Consider the following 17326-nt stretch of genomic DNA (forward strand, 5'->3'; position numbering starts at 1 on the left):
CAAACTACCAACAAGACATAAAGCAAATCATATCATGATTTTAAGCAGAACAAATTTTGATCTTCTCAAAATTTATAAATGAAAGCTATCACTCGTCTTGAGCCACACAAAAAAAAAAAAAACTTTTACAAATGACATAATCTCGGGCAACCATTTTATTGGAAATTCCAAAACGAGACTCTTTCTTTTGTAACAGAGTATGTCTGGGCACATGTAATAAAATCAGCAGCAGCCAAAAGATAGCTGGCTAGCGAAAATATTAGCAGCAGCAGTTGTTGAAGCATGTATGCAAATTAGCAAGTGCGTGCGAGCTTGTGTCACAAGAAAAGGAGAGAAAAATACACTATGTAGTCGAGGAAAGAAGCAAGGTGAACATGTAAAGACAAGGGTGAGAAAGTGCTGGCTAATGGCCAGCACGAGGTAGCAAGGAGAAAGACTTAAAAAAAAAATGCACATGTACAAAATGACTTTTGCAAGATAATGAAATGCGTACTTTTCAAAGAACCACAAAAAATGCATTTCATTTGCACTTTAAAAAATGCTGAGCCGGATTCTTATTTCTTTCCCTTTTTTTTTGTTTGTTCATTTGCAATGATGCCAGACAGTGTGTGAGTCTGAGAGGTTTGAAGTGTAACGACACTGTTAAAAAGTAACAACCATGTTACACTTTTATTGGTACAACCTTCAAACTGGACATATTTTTTTAATCTTTGGTATAACTCAACCAAGGATTGAACCCTGGTCTCCCAAATCATTAGCTGAACACTTTAACTATGTCAAATGGATTGGTTACAATATGCCAAGTGGGCTGGTGTATAGACAAATATATTTTAAATTTCCACGCATTCACACAATATTTCTTTGTCTCAACAATTTGTGCATTTCAATATTGCATGCATCAGCAGCAGCTACAGCATCGGCTTAATGTCCGTTTTACTCGTTGGCATGTATTGGACAGCTTTAAGAAATATACTTCCAAAGTAACCTATTTCTGACCAGGTCTTTATTTATTCCTCTTTCCCTCAGGTACATTTTTATCATATTCTCCAATGTTTTCTCTGTATTAGATAGATGTATTCTTTTATTTAAGATCTATGTTTTTGGATTTTATATTTGTTTTTCATGCATGTATTTTTTATGTTGTATATATAAACCTATCAGGTTTCCATCCTCCACAAACTTCGGACAATCCTACTGAGTTATATTTTGATGCTTTTCTTTTTACATAAAAACCATAACTTTTTCTTCCTTATTCTAATTGGCCAATTAACACAACCATTTAACCAATGGAAATTGGTCTTCTACATTGTCTTCACAATCAGCAGACGTCATGAGCTGAGCTAAAATCTAAACTCCATCTTCTCCTTCCCGTTCTCATCTTCTTCCTTATTCTTCACCTTCTTCTTTTAAATCCTGGATTAGAATTCTTCATTCATTGTCTGCATAATTTTCTATCATTTGCATCTTGATTTGTCAATTCTAACTGTCCTATGTCTTCAGCCATCAAAGTCTACTCACTTTTTGTGTACCACTGAACTAATTAAACCTGCTGACACTGCACAGACACATCACCGCACACACGTATACATGCATACATACACATATATATATTGCCACACTATGTGATAACAATCATTTTTTATTAATTTTATCCCAACACTAACTCCAACAACAATGTATTCTCTATTTTCATTGTTTTCTTTTGTCGTCCCTCTCGATATTTATATTTTCATTACATTTCAACTGATGTGTTAGCCATCTTCAGCTTTATTGTCCATTTACAATGATGTTTTATCCATATTTACATTTGAACATTGTGGATTATCTGTGCATTGTAAAGTGGTATTTCCTATAATAAATTAATTTAAAAAAAAAAAAGATTATCCCAAAAAACTCTATTCGCTTTCTATGAAAAAAAAAAAGCAGAACATTTCATCAATTATACAAAAGAATGAAATATTTTACTCACCTGATCTCGTTTTTGTGTTGAACCTGAAGTTCATCAACTTTATCGCGAAGAAAATCTTCCGCCTACAAAAAATAAAAAACTGTTGACTTATTACAAATGTTGACGAATAGAAACTCAGTTGTCTATGCAGTCATAGCTGCCAAATTTTATTTGTTTAACAGTTTATATTAACAAGAGAGATTAAAAACTATTTAAAACGAAAATCTCTATACATATAGGCAGAACCATCATTATCTATCTTCGAATTCTCTGATTGGAGGGGGGGGGAGAAGAGATGATTTCAACAGTTTTCTAGAGTTATATTTTTGCCCTCTTACTTAAAATGGTGAAAGTTTTTTGTGTATTAAGCATTAACAATATATATTGAGCAAAAAAGGAATATTACTGGATTTTCAAATTTATACCAAAATATGTTCTCTGATGAATGTATTGTACTTGTGGCCCCCATCAACGTACATACCCTCGCCTAACCCGTCAGGCAGCAAAATTCCGCCCCTTCATTGTTAAGGACCTTAGATACCGGAGTACTTTCTACTCAAATAGTTTCTTCCCTCAGACTGGTAGACTTTAAAATTCTATCCCTGTTTCTTGCTTCCCCGACAGTACTAACCTGTAAAATTTAACCTGTTTAAATTAATTGTGATCAGACATCTTGCTCAACTCTTTACATAATCCTCTGTTAAACATGGTCCAAAATAGTAGACTCTTACACCCAAGTGGCAAAAATATGTTTGGGATAAAAAAGAGTAAAAAAAAAAAAGAAATGAAAATCTATGATGATTGATACATACAGCATAATCACATTGACACACTGGTTCTCATAGAAGACATTTATAACATTGTACAGTTCTGTGCATGTTTCTTCTTACTTACATATATCAGAAGAGAGGAGGGAGAGGTGATCAGCTCTTTTAACACAAGAGGGGACAGTGATTACTTATGATGGAGAGGGGTACACAGTACTTAGGATGGGCTATACAAAGTTCATTAATAACGATGAGTGGGAACAAAGTTCATATAAGATGATTACACATTATCTTTAATTTGTGGAATGACGACACAAAGACGGCAGTTACAAAAATATGAGATGTTCTTTTATTCCATTTGACCGGTCGAAATGATGATCACATTCAGGAATTCAAAGTTGTTTCTACATGTTTAAAACTTTCTCCCTTCGCTTCTAAAGGGACCCTCCTCTGTTTATGTCAGCTCTTTCCAGCTGACTGTGCTGACTTCGATCCGGACTCGACTGCCTCTGATCTTCATCTCCCACTTGCCTGAAACTAGCTCTTATATTGAGAATTCATTTTTGCTATGACGTCAATATGCATGACTCTAAACATGACCTACTCATATGGGAAACTCATGTGGCTGACATGTTCCCCAAACACACTTCTGCAGACAAAGAATTCTCACTAACCTATTTTTCGACCTAACTTATTTTTCAATATATTTTTAAATTGCTATTGTTCATTCTTCTCTAGCTGACCTTATTTTAATTCAGTTTTCATAAAATGAATTGAACAATTAAATTCCCTTTACAACAAACATATCTAAACTATTTTATGTGAAACTGGACAAGGTAAAATTCCATTTCTGAACCTTGCTTACAGAGTTCGAATCTCGGTCTATCCTAATCTCTTTTTCCACTTATCTAAAGGTCTTCTTACTTACAAGAAAAGTGGGCTCTTTTCTTGTAACAGTGGCACTCCTTCTGAAGCTAACCCTGTGAACTGGCGCCAAGTCCTGCTGCCACACCCAGGGTCTGCCACACCCAGGATCTGTCAACGGCCACCTGATTGCACCAAAGGATCACCACACTCTTCAGCACATCAGGTACAATTTGGTGTTGAGTTTCAAGCCGATTTTGAAAATATGAGGTGGCAGGATGTAGTCCTCATTTGAAACGACACCAAAGACCATAACCGTGGCTGGAAACTTTGTTTTCATCACCCTGGGCTCGTCCCTGTTATTCGGATTTGCATTTTGTGGGTACTGGCAATGGCCCTGTTGTCATAAATTGGATCAGTAGAGAGCATGAGTTGTATAGTGGCGCATCTCTGATCTCACTTGTTGAATATTGTGTCTTTTTCAGATACGATAGAAGGTTTCTATCACTCTTGGGATTTGTACACAACTGGCCAACTAGTAGATAGTCTGCAACCCAAAAAAATAAAACCGGTTTTCATCAAATAGAAATGGATTTATGTTGTCTTTTCTAGGGCAACAATTTTAGCATTCCACCCTGTACATAATATATATGAGTAATATATGTATACGCATATAAAAATGTTTTTTCACTGTCATTCATAGAGTGCACCATAATTAGGGACATTAGCAACTCACCTTCTGTTTGCTTTGTCTGTGAGTATATCGTTCTTCCTGCAGATAAAGTGTCAAATCAGCAATTTGTTGCTGCAGCTGTTCAAGAAGCACATCTCTAAAAAGTAAAAACAAATTAATGAAATCTAAATAATTTTAAAATCCCAAAATTGAAGAGGTTAAAATTTCACATTTTCGTACCAACAAAACTGTTAAAATATATTTTGTCGCCATCGGATTCGAATTTGGGTAAATTTAACACATATGCAAGGATTGATTGATACATAAAATGTTCAATTTTAGAAAAAGATATTCGAAACATGCTAAAGTTGCAGAGAAAAATGGTTAGTTCATTCTACCTCTTGATAAAGTACTTGATTCCTGATATAGTCTTCTACCTATATATGAGTTAGATACATTTTAAGATGGAGTATGGCTGCTCCATTTGGGGAGATGCTGCTTAGATCTTTCTTGCCTTGACAGATGCAATTTAATAGAGGATCCCTTCTGGTCTCTACAGCTTCTTTCTCACACAAAATACATTATTTTCTCTACTTTGTTGTTTTTTCCATGGTAGGTTCTCAAGTGAACTTCCATCTACTATGGAACATTATTTGCAATTGCATGGATACAAGGAAGTTCTTTGCAAAGAGCTTGCCTATGAATACTTTTTAGGCTGTTTATATGTAGCACTTACATAATTGAAATCTATTTTCTTTTGAAACTGCACGCAGTCACTTGCGTAGTGATTAGTACATGGTTTGGTAAGATAACATAGTGATACATGGGCGATTATAACACTTATTCAATTTCCACCTTTCTACAAACTGTTCCTCTTGAGATGTCCCCGTGACCAGACGTCATAGATCTTCTCGTCTCTTGCAAGAACTTATCCTCCTACCACAGCTGCAAAGAATTTCCTGTTTTTCATCAGTGTCTTACATCAAATGGAATTTTCATGAACAGAATTTAGCAAACAAAGTCTGTTCATGGAAATTAATTAATATGTACCAACAATTTCCTTATAAACTCTAAGGAAAGTAAACATACCATTTTTTTGATTTTTCGTTTTCCTAAATCCATTTTTGCTTGTTTTGTTGTTCATTGCTTATTAACAAAAGCTTTATTTAGTTTTGCAAATACTAAAACAAATAACAACCCTTACCAGTTAGATTTGTTTAATAATTGTAATTTCTATTTAGCATTTAAGATGTTCACTTTTTTAATATGTTTAAAAGGAAAAATATCTCATCATTCATGGGTCATCTGGACTTTTTAATTAAGTGTCAACCCACAACTATACTTGACTGGCAATCCATCGTCGTTCAGTAATAGAAAGAGTGTTACATATGTCCCTATTTATGTTACATATGCCCCTATTTATGTTACATATGTCCTTATTTATGTTACATATGCCCCTATTTATGTTACATATGCCCCTATTTTTGTTACATATGTCCATATTTATGTTACATATGCCTCTATTTATGTTACATATGCCCTTATTTTTGTTACATATACCCCTATTTTTGTTACATATGTCAATATTTATGTTACATATGTCCCTATTTATGTCACATATGCCCTATTTTTGTTACATATGCCCCTATTTATGTTACATATGCCCCTATTTTTGTTGCATATGCCCCTATTTATGTTACATATTCCCCTATTTTTGTTACATATGCCCCTATTTATGTTACATATGCCCCTATTTATGTTACATATGTCCATATTTATGTTACATATGCCCATATTTATGTTACATATGTCCATATTTATGTTACATGTGTCCATATTTATGTTACATGTGTCCCTATTTATGTTACATATGTCCATATTTATGTTACATATGTCCATATTTATGTTACATATTCCCCTATTTATGTTACATATGTCCATATTTATGGTACATATGCCCCTATTTATGCTACATATGCCCATATTTATGTTACATATGTCCCTATTTATGTTACATATGTCCCTATTTATGTTACATATGCCCCTATTTATGTTACATGTGTCCATATTTATGTTACATATGCCCCTATTTATGTTACATATGCCCCTATTTATGTTACATATGCCCCTATTTTTGTTACATATGCCCCTATTTGTGTTACACATGCCCCTATTTATGTTACACATGCCCCTATTTATGTTACATATGTCCATATTTATGTTACATATGCCCATATTTATGTCACATATGCCCCTATTTATGTTACATATGTCCCTATTTATGTTACATATGTCCCTATTTATGTTACATATGCCCATATTTATGTTACATATTTCATATTTATGTTACATATGTCCATATTTATGTTACATATGCCCCTATTTATGTTACATATGTCCATATTTATGTTACATATGCCCATATTTATGTTACATATGTCCATATTTATGTTACATATGCCCCTATTTATGTTACATATGCCCCAATTTATGTTACATATCTCCATATTTATGCTACATATGCCCATATTTATGTTACATATGCCCATATTTATGTTACATGTGTCCATATTTATGTTACATATGCCCCTATTTATGTAACATATGCCCCTATTTATGTTACATATGCCCATATTTATGTTACATATGTCCATATTTATATTACATATGCCCCTATTTATGTTACATATGCCCCTATTTTTGCATCCTTAAGCCTTCAATTATCTATGTTTGTAGGCATGTTCTTGTAATCAATCCCTGCCATTTCCGAGTTCTTGTTTCTGCTTTTTACCATTTTTCAGGATTTTTGGTTGAAGTATAGCCAGTTATGAGTTTCTCTTGTTGCTTTTCAGTACCCTTTCTGTTCTTTGAGGAGTATTCCACAATTATTAAGTGTGTGGCAGATCTGTTTGCTCAGTTATATTGTTAAAGAATGCATGTATTCTGCTATGGCTTTGTGTTTTTCAGCATTTTTTAAAGGTTGTCTTGAGTGTTTCTTTATTATTTTTATTATATTCCTCCTTCAAATTCATGAACATCTTTTGTTTTTTCTGCCATTCAATATGTCTGTGGTCTCGTCGCTTTCCCCATATATTGCTCTTGTTCCTATCAGATCTGGTTTTTGATCTGCCACCTTTACATTTTGATAAAACTGGCTTTCAATGTTTTCAAAAATTAAATTTTGTTGTTACTGTTCGGATTTGAATCTCTTCAGTCTTTTGTTCTTTATTAGTTAGTACCTTTTGTTTTAATTCTTCATGTTTCTTGTTTAGTCTTTCTTTTTTTCTTTATCGATAGTTTGCCTTATATCGTTTTCTAACCATATTTACACCTTTAGCTTCTTTTTGTAATCTGTTGAGTGAAGTTTTCAATCTGATTTCCTATCCGGGAGTTTTATCTGGTTTTATTTCTATGTTTAATATCATAATTACTGATTTTTTCTATGCATAAATTAGGTCATTTAGGTCTAGAATATTATCTGTTGGGACTTATGGTAGGAGTTTTATCCACATTAATAATTTCTTGAATGTTCTCTGTAACTTCTTCATCAATGAGTACTATGGTCACTATTTTCTGTAGAATCAGCATTTATTTCATATCAGACTTTTTGTACTGGGGAAGGGGGGGTATGCTGTTCTATTCCATCACTTATTTTACCTTTTATTTTGATTGGTTCCATTACTTTCTTAAAAATGTGTTTCGTTGGATTTGCAATCCTCTGTTTTATTTCATTGCAGTCAGTATACATGTTCCATATATTCTTCATGTGATTTAGGTAACATTTTTGTGTAAGGTTGTAATAGAATTCCATCACTATCCTATTTTCTTCCATTTTTGCTCTAGATTGTTTTTGGTTTGCTGCATTGATCATTTCCATTGATCTTTATTTGATCAGAGATATTCTTGTAGCTGAAATTAGAAAGGCCAACATTTTCAGGATGATGACCATAAAGAGAGCACCTGCCGATCATGACACTCAAATCTTTCTCCTGAATTCTGCAGTGTGTGTGTGTGTGTGTGAACATCAGGTCCAGGTTTAATTTACCTGTAGTCTTTTCACAGAGATAGTATTTAATTCTAACACTCATTATATATAAGTTGCATACATAAAGAAGGGGAAACAGTTGAAATAAAACGAGACACGCTAGGCATTGGACGTTAATGAAGAATAAATAAACAGCAATTATGCAGAATCTTTTATAAATAAACTAGCAGGACCCGTTAACCAACATTGCTCGGTTGAAGACTGCCTCCCCTCTTCCCTCGCAAAAAAGTAGCAAAAAAGTACGGGACAATAACATGTTTGAATTTAAAAGAAAAGCCATTAAGGGAATGCGTAAATCAGTATGAATTAATAAAAGTACAAAAAATTATCCATTAGAAAAATAATGGAAAGTAAAAACAGACGTTTTAGAGGTTAGAGATTCTTACTCTTATGGGCTGTTTAGATCAGTGATAGCAGTCCGAGCTGTTTCCGTTTGTTGTTCACGTCTTCCTCTTCTTTTCCACCAATTGTATTAAATTAAATTCCAGTTTTATGTCGTCTTTTTTTTAACGTGTAGGAAAGTTGTAAAAACAAAACAATTACGAGTTTTTCCACTTCACTTCTTTGAGTATTATCATATTAAGAACGGCGTTTGGAATAGACATACCAACATCCCCATGTAAAGAACTGCTTTTGAAGTAGACGACCCCTTTTTATTGGAGGAAAATAATTCTCCCAAATTTAACCATGATAATCGTTGTCAGCATACCCACCCGCAAATGCTAAAAAATAAAAAAATTGTGGGTTGGCAGTGTCAGTAGGAGGGACGTAGATATAAAATGAAAAATACCTAAACAGGTAATCTTGCAGAATTTGATCCAGATTCTCGGGATATCCCGTCAATCATGGATCGAGTGCGACCGACAATGATTAGATTAAGCTAAGTACATTAACAGACGCAAACTAGTTTCAAAAACAAAAATAACAAAAACCTACCGTATAGTGACTGAATATAAATGTTTTGTGTAATTTTTTTCAATATTTGTCTTTTTTTCAAATTATTTACCAACAAATTTTTTTTTCAAGAAAAGTTGAATGTTTTATTTTTAACTGTAAATTGTTAGATGTAAGCACAGTTTTTATTTATTTTTTTTTTCAAAATGTTTATTATTAATATATTTTTTTTCTACAGAAGTTTTTTTTTTTTTGCTTTAGGAAAGTTGTAAAATTTGTTTACAAAAATCGTAAATTGTTAGGTGAGCGAGCAAGAAGAAATAAATGTTTTTTTTTTTGTCTTTGATGTGAAGGAAGTCATTAATTTTTTATTTTTTTGCTCCACAGAAGTTTTATTTTTTGTTTTAGGGAAGCTAAAAAATTTGTTTATGAAAATCGTAAATTGTTAGGTGAGTAAGCAAGCGAGAGGAAGAAGAAATAAATTTTTTTTTTTCTTTTGTTTTCGAAGCAAAAGAGAGAGAAAGAGAGAGACGGAAGGGGAAGAGAGAGAGAGAGAGAGAGAGAGAAAGAGAGAGAGAGAGAGAGAGAGAGAGAGAGAGAGAGAGAGAGAGAGAGAGTTGAGAAGAAAATATACAGTGAAAGAATCCAGTAGATTGCGCAAGTATAAATAAAGTATGTATAAATGAATTACCTACAAAAAAGCGTAACTACGTTTGTAAAAAGAGAAACATGCATGGTCCCTCGTGAGTGCACAGTGAAAGAGGCATAAAAAAAGTTCAGCACGTGCCTCCCCCCACCGCACCCATTTAGCCCAAAAAATCCCCAGGGGACGTCAAATCCTAGTGAAAATGAACAAACGGTGCAGTTTTAGGCCTTAACATACGTAAATTTGAGTTCTGTACCATGCAAAAAAAGAAATGACTAAGTCCATCATTTGCCCCCCATCATTTGCCCCCCCCCATTTAGCCCCAAAAGTCTCCAAGACCTTAACATATTTAAATTTGAGTTGTTCAGCACCATGCAAAACTGCTAAATAGACACACAGAGAAAGTTTTGGACAAATATGTTAAAATAGTCCCAAAAATGGAGTGTTTTTATTACCCTTAAAAGAACTCCTGAGGCACACTCAAGAGTTATCACGAAGTATAGACAAACAAAATTATATAGAAATCAGTTAGTTACAACTTTTTAGAAAGTTTTCTAAAAATCCAAGGCATCAAATTTTTTTAATAAGCACAAAAGTGTCAATTTTAGCCATTTTAACCCGAAAGGCACCTCTAGGGTGGGAACCGGAGTTTTCTGTTCTGTTACTTTTTTACTCATAGCATATTTAATGTTTGTGCAAAATTTACAAAAATTCCAAGGCGTAGTTATTGAGAAAAGTGCGGACAAGGCTGAATTTAAGGGCCACCCTCCTTTTGTTGAGGGACCAAAAATTATAATTATCAAAATAAAGGTACAAATCGAGCAAGTGAGCAATTTACTCATAAGGAACAATTAGGTGTCATTGCAACGCCATGTTTGAATGATACATTAGCGTTCATTTAGCATGCTAGTACCAGTATTCTGGAATATAGGAATAGCCAGAGATCATCCAATCAGAATGAGCGGAATTATTCTGAGGAGACTTTATTATTTTTAGAAATGGAAAAAGGAAAGATTATGTTATGCCAGTGAGTTTATGATCCAGGTATGAAGGGCGAAACCTTATATATTTCCCAAGTGCAAAATAACTCCCGGTAATGACTTATTTAGAAGGAAAAATAGGAACTACTTCCTCTAAAGACAGTTGCGATAGTGATGTGATGATGTTGCTCCTAGGATGTAACGTAGGATTTTAATATGACGACTAAATGTGTCTAAAATGGCGTTCTAAAGATATATAAGATACTGGCTAATAGTCTAAAACACAATACATTTGCATGTGGCATCTGTTGTTCGAAACCTACAGTACTTTGGTCCAGAGGGGAATTTCTGCAACCAAAATATTATATAGGAGATAAATCCACATATTAAGTTTCTACTTAAAATAAGTTTTTCGTTTCTCATCATAAAAGATTGAAGATAAGTTCCCCTGTCATAATTCTTCAAAATACAGATAGAAATAAATTAATATTTACAAGAAGAAATACAGATTTAGGGCACCATCTGAGATATACAACTTTTGAACAAACTTATTTAGAAAGTACACTGCAAATTTGGTACTTAATAGAAATCAAAAGAAGATAAAGTTATAAACTAAAATGTAATTCTGTCAAAAGAAACAAGTTTAACTTACCTTTCAGTATTTTCAGTTTTCTTTCTAAAAACATAGACAAGAAAGTTTTTTTTTTTAATATGAAAGATTGTTGAATGTTATATATATATATGTATATATATATATATATATATATGTATATATATATACATATATATATGTATATATATATACATATATATATGTATATATATACATATATATATGTATATATATATACATATATATATACACACACACACATATATATATATATATAGATATAGATATATATATATAGAGAGAGAGAAATAGATGTTCAAATTATTAGCTACATGTGTGTGTGTATACATATGTGTGAAGGAAGCAGAGTAATGCCATCAATTTGGAGTGATAATTAAGTAGAAACGGCAATTGTGTATCATATTGATATGTATGTGTTTATTCTGCATCATACTGATATGTATGTGTTTATTTCATCACTCGGGCATCTAACTGTTTATAAATACACGGCCTCACAATTGCTATTGAAATTGTTCTTTTCTCCAGCCTTCCTTTTTTTCTCCAGCCTTCCTTTTTTCTCCAGCCTTCCTTTTTTCTTCAGCCTTCCTTTTTTCTCCAGCCTTCCTTTTTTCTCCAGCCTTCCTTTTTTCTCCAGCCTTCCTTTTTTCTCCAGCCTTCCTTTTTTTCTTCAGTCTTCCTTTTTTTCTTCAGTCTTCCTTTTTTTCTTCAGTCTTCCTTTTTTTCTTCAGTCTTCCTTTTTTTCTCCAGCCTTCCTTTTTTTCTTCAGTCTTCTTGTTTATTTGCTTTAGTCACCCAAGAATCGAAGCCGTTCGTGACACCTATGGAATTCACGTTAATTTTTTTCTGATTTTCACACACACAAAAAAAACAGAAGCCAATGCTTAATACTCCCTAAATACACACACACACACACACACACACACACACACACACACACACACACACACACACACACACACACACACACACATAAACCACCAAGCACTGAACAAGTTTTCACAAATTCACCAACAAGTCATTTTTTACTGTCCAATGAGAGCATACAATTTTTAATGTATTTATGCATATTCTTGGTCTTCAATGTTCATGTACACTAAATATAAATAAATAAGATAGCAATATCCAACACAGTTCTCTTATGGAGTTTTCCGTTTTATTTTGAATTTTTCATGCATGTAAATCTTGAGAAGTCCGAAGATTGATTTCAGAAACATCCAAAAAAAAAAACATTGAAGTAGAATGCATAAAATATTGTTCCAATCAGAAATGTGATTGCTGATGTATGTAACGGAGTGTTAAGTTATATGGATCTTTTGGAATTAAAAATATGAATAAATAATGGTCATTGGAATTTAGCATCCTATTGTTTATTCATACTCTGTTGCTAAAAATCAACATTTATCAAGCGTTTATTTTGAAAGTTTTAACTATTTGTTAAAATATATACATTTATATAAATCTACACCGATGCAATGAGGAAATGAGGGTGTGTGTTATATGGAAGGAAATGATGAAGAGAATGATGCTATGGATGTCTGCATGTGAGTACGGATCCTGCACCTGACAATAGTATGCAATTTTGATATACGATTCCACCAGATTTTAAAGTTTTCTAATATCTCTCTTCATTCAAGTAACAGAAACATCTAAAAATTTGCAATATAGCTTTTCAAACAAATTCACATTTTTCTTTAAATGCAATCCTGATATCACCTGAAAGTATATTTCAGTTGATTCATAAAATATTCCCAAATGCTGGAAAACAAATTTACTGAATATTGTGCGTTAATGTGTGTACCTGTATGCCAGGAACCAAAAAGACAACTGAGGTGTATATGTCATGTACTGAATAACTTACTGGATAGATCATGTATAGATCCTGTCAGCCGAGCGGGCAGTGACTAATGAAGATAGTTTCACACTGGCATTCTACAGACATCACTTAATATCTTTCAATGATTGTTATATGGTTTAATAACGTAACAAGTTAGATATTATAAAAATATCTATATAACAATAACCAAGAATCTATAATAATATAATAATATTACGTATATGAAATCAAATAAAAAGTCAAAAGTACCTTAGCTTATCTTTTTCTTGGGACCTTTCAAGGGGTTTTGCAGAACCTTAGGTTGAAAAAACGTCATTAGTGGACACAGATATAGACACATATCTCTCACGCTAATATAGTTATATAATTATAACAAAGATATGCATGATTTCAATGAAAAGAAATTAATTTTCATTTTTTTTTTATTCATGTTAGTTAGTCAAAGATGCACCAAAACTCACTTAACAATTTCTTCCCGAACTGGGTTAAAAAATTCATCCGTTTTTATTACAGCATCATATTTGGATTTGTTTTTTGACAAAATATATCCAGGAGATACAACCAATGTCACCATTGGATCCTGAAATAAAAAGATAGAAACTAAATTTGTAATTGCTTAACATCCTTTACATAGTAAAGATTAATGTAGTCAAAATAATGTAGTTATATTACTAGCAATAACATGCCTTCCTCCCGCCGGTCACATCTCTACTAGAATATATGAAGAACAAACATTTAAAGGAGGAGGAGGTAATGCCTGGGAAGATGGTATCATGGTGAACAAACATATACTATACTCATGCTCACAATGCAGATGGTAATATTTCTGAAGATAATCTCATGACAATAGAACAGACACTACACTACCTTCTCCGAATTAAGCATTCAAAAATAATACATTAGTTTGAAATAATATAGAAAAGCTAAATTAAACATGAGTTTCGGCTTCAGATACATTAAATCCTCATCAGACGTAGAAGTACTTGTATAGTTTCAGCTTCAGACACATTAAATCCTCATTAGACGTAGAAGTATGTGGTTAAATACAATGACCCCACAACTCAATCTTCACTCTTCAATCCTGCAGTCCAATGCACTTCTGACAGCAACTGTTTCTGCCAAACAAAAAAGACACCCTCTCTCCCAAATACAGGCTTTTTATAGGACAAAACCGTCCAAAGTTATTTGCATACTCTTCCCATGATCTCTAGTCTATAAATAGACGCAGTGGCCATTCTCTTCTTCTTTCTTCTTTCACTCTCTGAAGCGGGCGTTGCCAGTGGTAAAAGGTTTGCACGATTTTTTTTTTTTTTTTTTTTTTACTACACGCCCCCATGATCATTAAAGATCATTCACATCTCATAATCCCGTGTCCAGATCGGCGCATTGCGTTCTCTTTGCGGTCTCTGCATTGACACCGGTTCATCTTCATCACTCCCTGGCTCAGTACCACCATCCTCATCACCTAAATGGACCACACGCCTTAAATCTAAAACATGTTGTGGCATTCCATTGACACTTAAGTTGTTTGGGGATTGCACTCCTGTTATCACTCCTCTTCCGCACTGTGTTGTGCATCGGGCATAAGGCGGTTTCACCCAAACTTCTTCTCCTATTTGGATTCTGGCTGGTCCTTGATCATTAATTTCCGGTGACATGTCTCTAGGATGCCTCCATTCGTAATTAAAGATTGCTCTATGTGGTACTGTGTCATCTCTTTGCCCGACCTTGGGGGACATGTTGTACCAAAATGTGGCCTCTTCAGGCGATATTCTTCCTCTCTCAGCTATTGCTTTCACGGTCCGATGATGTCGCTCCACAATGCCATTTCCTCCAGGTCTGTAGGCTGCCCTGTAATAACTTTTAATCTTCCATTTTTTTAGCATCGTCTGAAAGATTTCTGAGCGAAAAACAGTGCCGTTGTCCATTATCACCTCCCTTACTAGACCTCGTTCAAGCATCACCTTTTCTAATTCAGTTGCAACTGCAGATGCGGCTTCCACTCGCAGTTCCTTCCATATCGCCAGTCTACTTGGCCCACAATCAATTATTGATAAGTACGCTCCCCCTCGGTAGTGTGCTATGTCAATAGCTAGTCTCGTCCAGTTCGTTAAAACTCCAATTTCCCCAGGATTATGTATATTTGGGGCAGGATCGATCGATTGACACCGAACACAGTTCTTTACTATCATCTGAATTTCTTCCCGTTTTACATTCGGATCCACTTGCCTCACCAAATATAATGTTCTCTCCACTCCCATGTGATGCATGTCATGCAACTCTTTAATTTCTCCAATTCCAAGACAGCATATCGGCGCCTCCTCTTTCTCAATTAACCACTGTTTTTTTATCCGTGTTAGCGCATCTGCCTTGTTTCTTTCAGAAGGCACAAACACTGCTTTTATTTGCAGTTTCAATTCAGACATCAACTCTCTAAGCATCCCTAATCTCCGCTTTATTATCACTTCTCCGGCACCCTTTGTTCGTATTCTGCCACTCTCCTCCACAGTAGAGTTCACCCAACTGAGTACAGTGGCTGAATCAGTTCTTATTTCAATATTTGTCAGTCTCCATTTGATAGCTAAATTGACACCCTTTAGAACAGCATCTAATTCAGCTATGTTAATGTGATTAAAGTCATCACTTTTCCTCAGCCAAGTTGCATCTTCCGCCACCACACCGCCAATCTCGACAACCACGCCAGTTGCAACATTGCTTGCATCACACCACACGACTCCTGTGCTCACTTCAGGTATGTGCCAAGCGCCATTAACAGGGTCTTCTTTTTTCACCTCAGCTAGAACCTCCTGCATCACTTTCATGGTTCTGCAATCAACCTTTTCTTCCCAATCCATTCCATTTGCTCTTCTTTTCACATAACTGCATGCTAATCGCAGCCATCCAGCAATTGGATAGTGCCCCAATAATTTACCACAGATAGAAAAAGCTCCCGCCTACTAATTTCTCCTCCCATCTCTGGGATCTCGTTGCCTCTCCTGAACATTAGTGCACCCATCTTATTTTTCATAAGCTTAAGGCCCAGTGCCGCTCCTCCGTCCAGGGATTCCGGAGATTTTGTTGCTAACCCAAACCCCTTCAAATGTTCCACAACTTCCTGTGTCGATATTTTCGTTACGTCTACCATTATATCATCAATGTATGAATCAGTGGCCTCTTTCGTCCTACTTCCTTTCTTTAATACTGTTTTTAAAATGGCTGCCATAATCTTTGGTGCGACATTAAGTCCGAATCCTAATCGTGTTAGGCAATAGGTTTTTCCTTTATAACAGACCAGCTGGTACTGCCATAGTTCCTTTGCCACATGTAGTTGCAGGTAGGCAGACTTAAGGTCCACTATTGCGGTCCCTCCTACCAACTGTCTCCACTTTCTTATCTTTTCATCACATACATCTATTATGTCGCTCCCTGTATGACACGCCACAAAACGGTTCAACTCACGAAAGTCGAACACTGGCCTAACTTTCCCTTTTGTGGCCTGAAATACTGCCATCAATGGCAACACGCCTTTTCTTTCTCCTTTCCATGGTAACAGAATACCATCCGATATCCATCTTTCCACCTCTTTCTCAAATTCTAATTTCTTATCGCCTTCCAGAGAGTTTTTATAATATTGGACTTTGTTCTGCAATACTGGAGGCTCTCCCTTCCATGTCCATCTTACTGTCCATTTATCTCCATCGAAGTTTGCTTCAAAGTCTTTATCCTCGATTTTGCAAACATTCAGCTGATGGACAGCCACGGCACATTGTATATCTCCAAACTTCACTTTGGCTTTCTTTATAGTTACACCTCCCAGCTCATTAATCACGTCCATTCCAATTATGACGTCGATCCCATCAACGATGTGATTCATCAAGATTGCCCTCACCTTTACGTGCATTCCACAGACTTTTATCTCCACTTGTCTGGCTCCTTTACATTCTATATTCCTCCCATCAACTGCTTTCACTGTACCGCTCCTTCCATATCCCTTCAAAAGTTTGGAATTGATTAAAGTAGTGGTGCACCCAGTATCGACAA

The 17326-nt window shown here is 34.7% G+C and overlaps 1 protein-coding gene across 11 annotated transcripts in view; it reads right to left on the reverse strand.

Annotated features, from left to right (window-relative positions):
* Positions 1–17326, reverse strand: part of LOC145291991 (uncharacterized) — a 169781-nt gene that overhangs the window by 27297 nt on the left and 125158 nt on the right. For 10 of the 11 annotated variants that reach the window (XM_080137957.1, XM_080137958.1, XM_080137955.1 and 7 more), the window contains 4 exons: positions 13747–13865; positions 11470–11493; positions 4316–4409; positions 1970–2031 (listed from right to left, as the gene is read on the reverse strand). In XM_080137957.1, the coding sequence (XP_079994083.1) occupies positions 1970–2031; positions 4316–4409; positions 11470–11493; positions 13747–13865 (299 nt within the window). The remainder of the gene's footprint in view (positions 1–1969; positions 2032–4315; positions 4410–11469; positions 11494–13746; positions 13866–17326) is intronic. The other variant, XM_080137956.1, reaches the window with a different exon arrangement.

This window comes from Euprymna scolopes, chromosome 13 (genome assembly GCF_053919585.1).
Source record: "Euprymna scolopes isolate OS-2025 chromosome 13, ASM5391958v1, whole genome shotgun sequence".
Lineage (NCBI taxonomy): Eukaryota > Metazoa > Mollusca > Cephalopoda > Sepiida > Sepiolidae > Euprymna > Euprymna scolopes.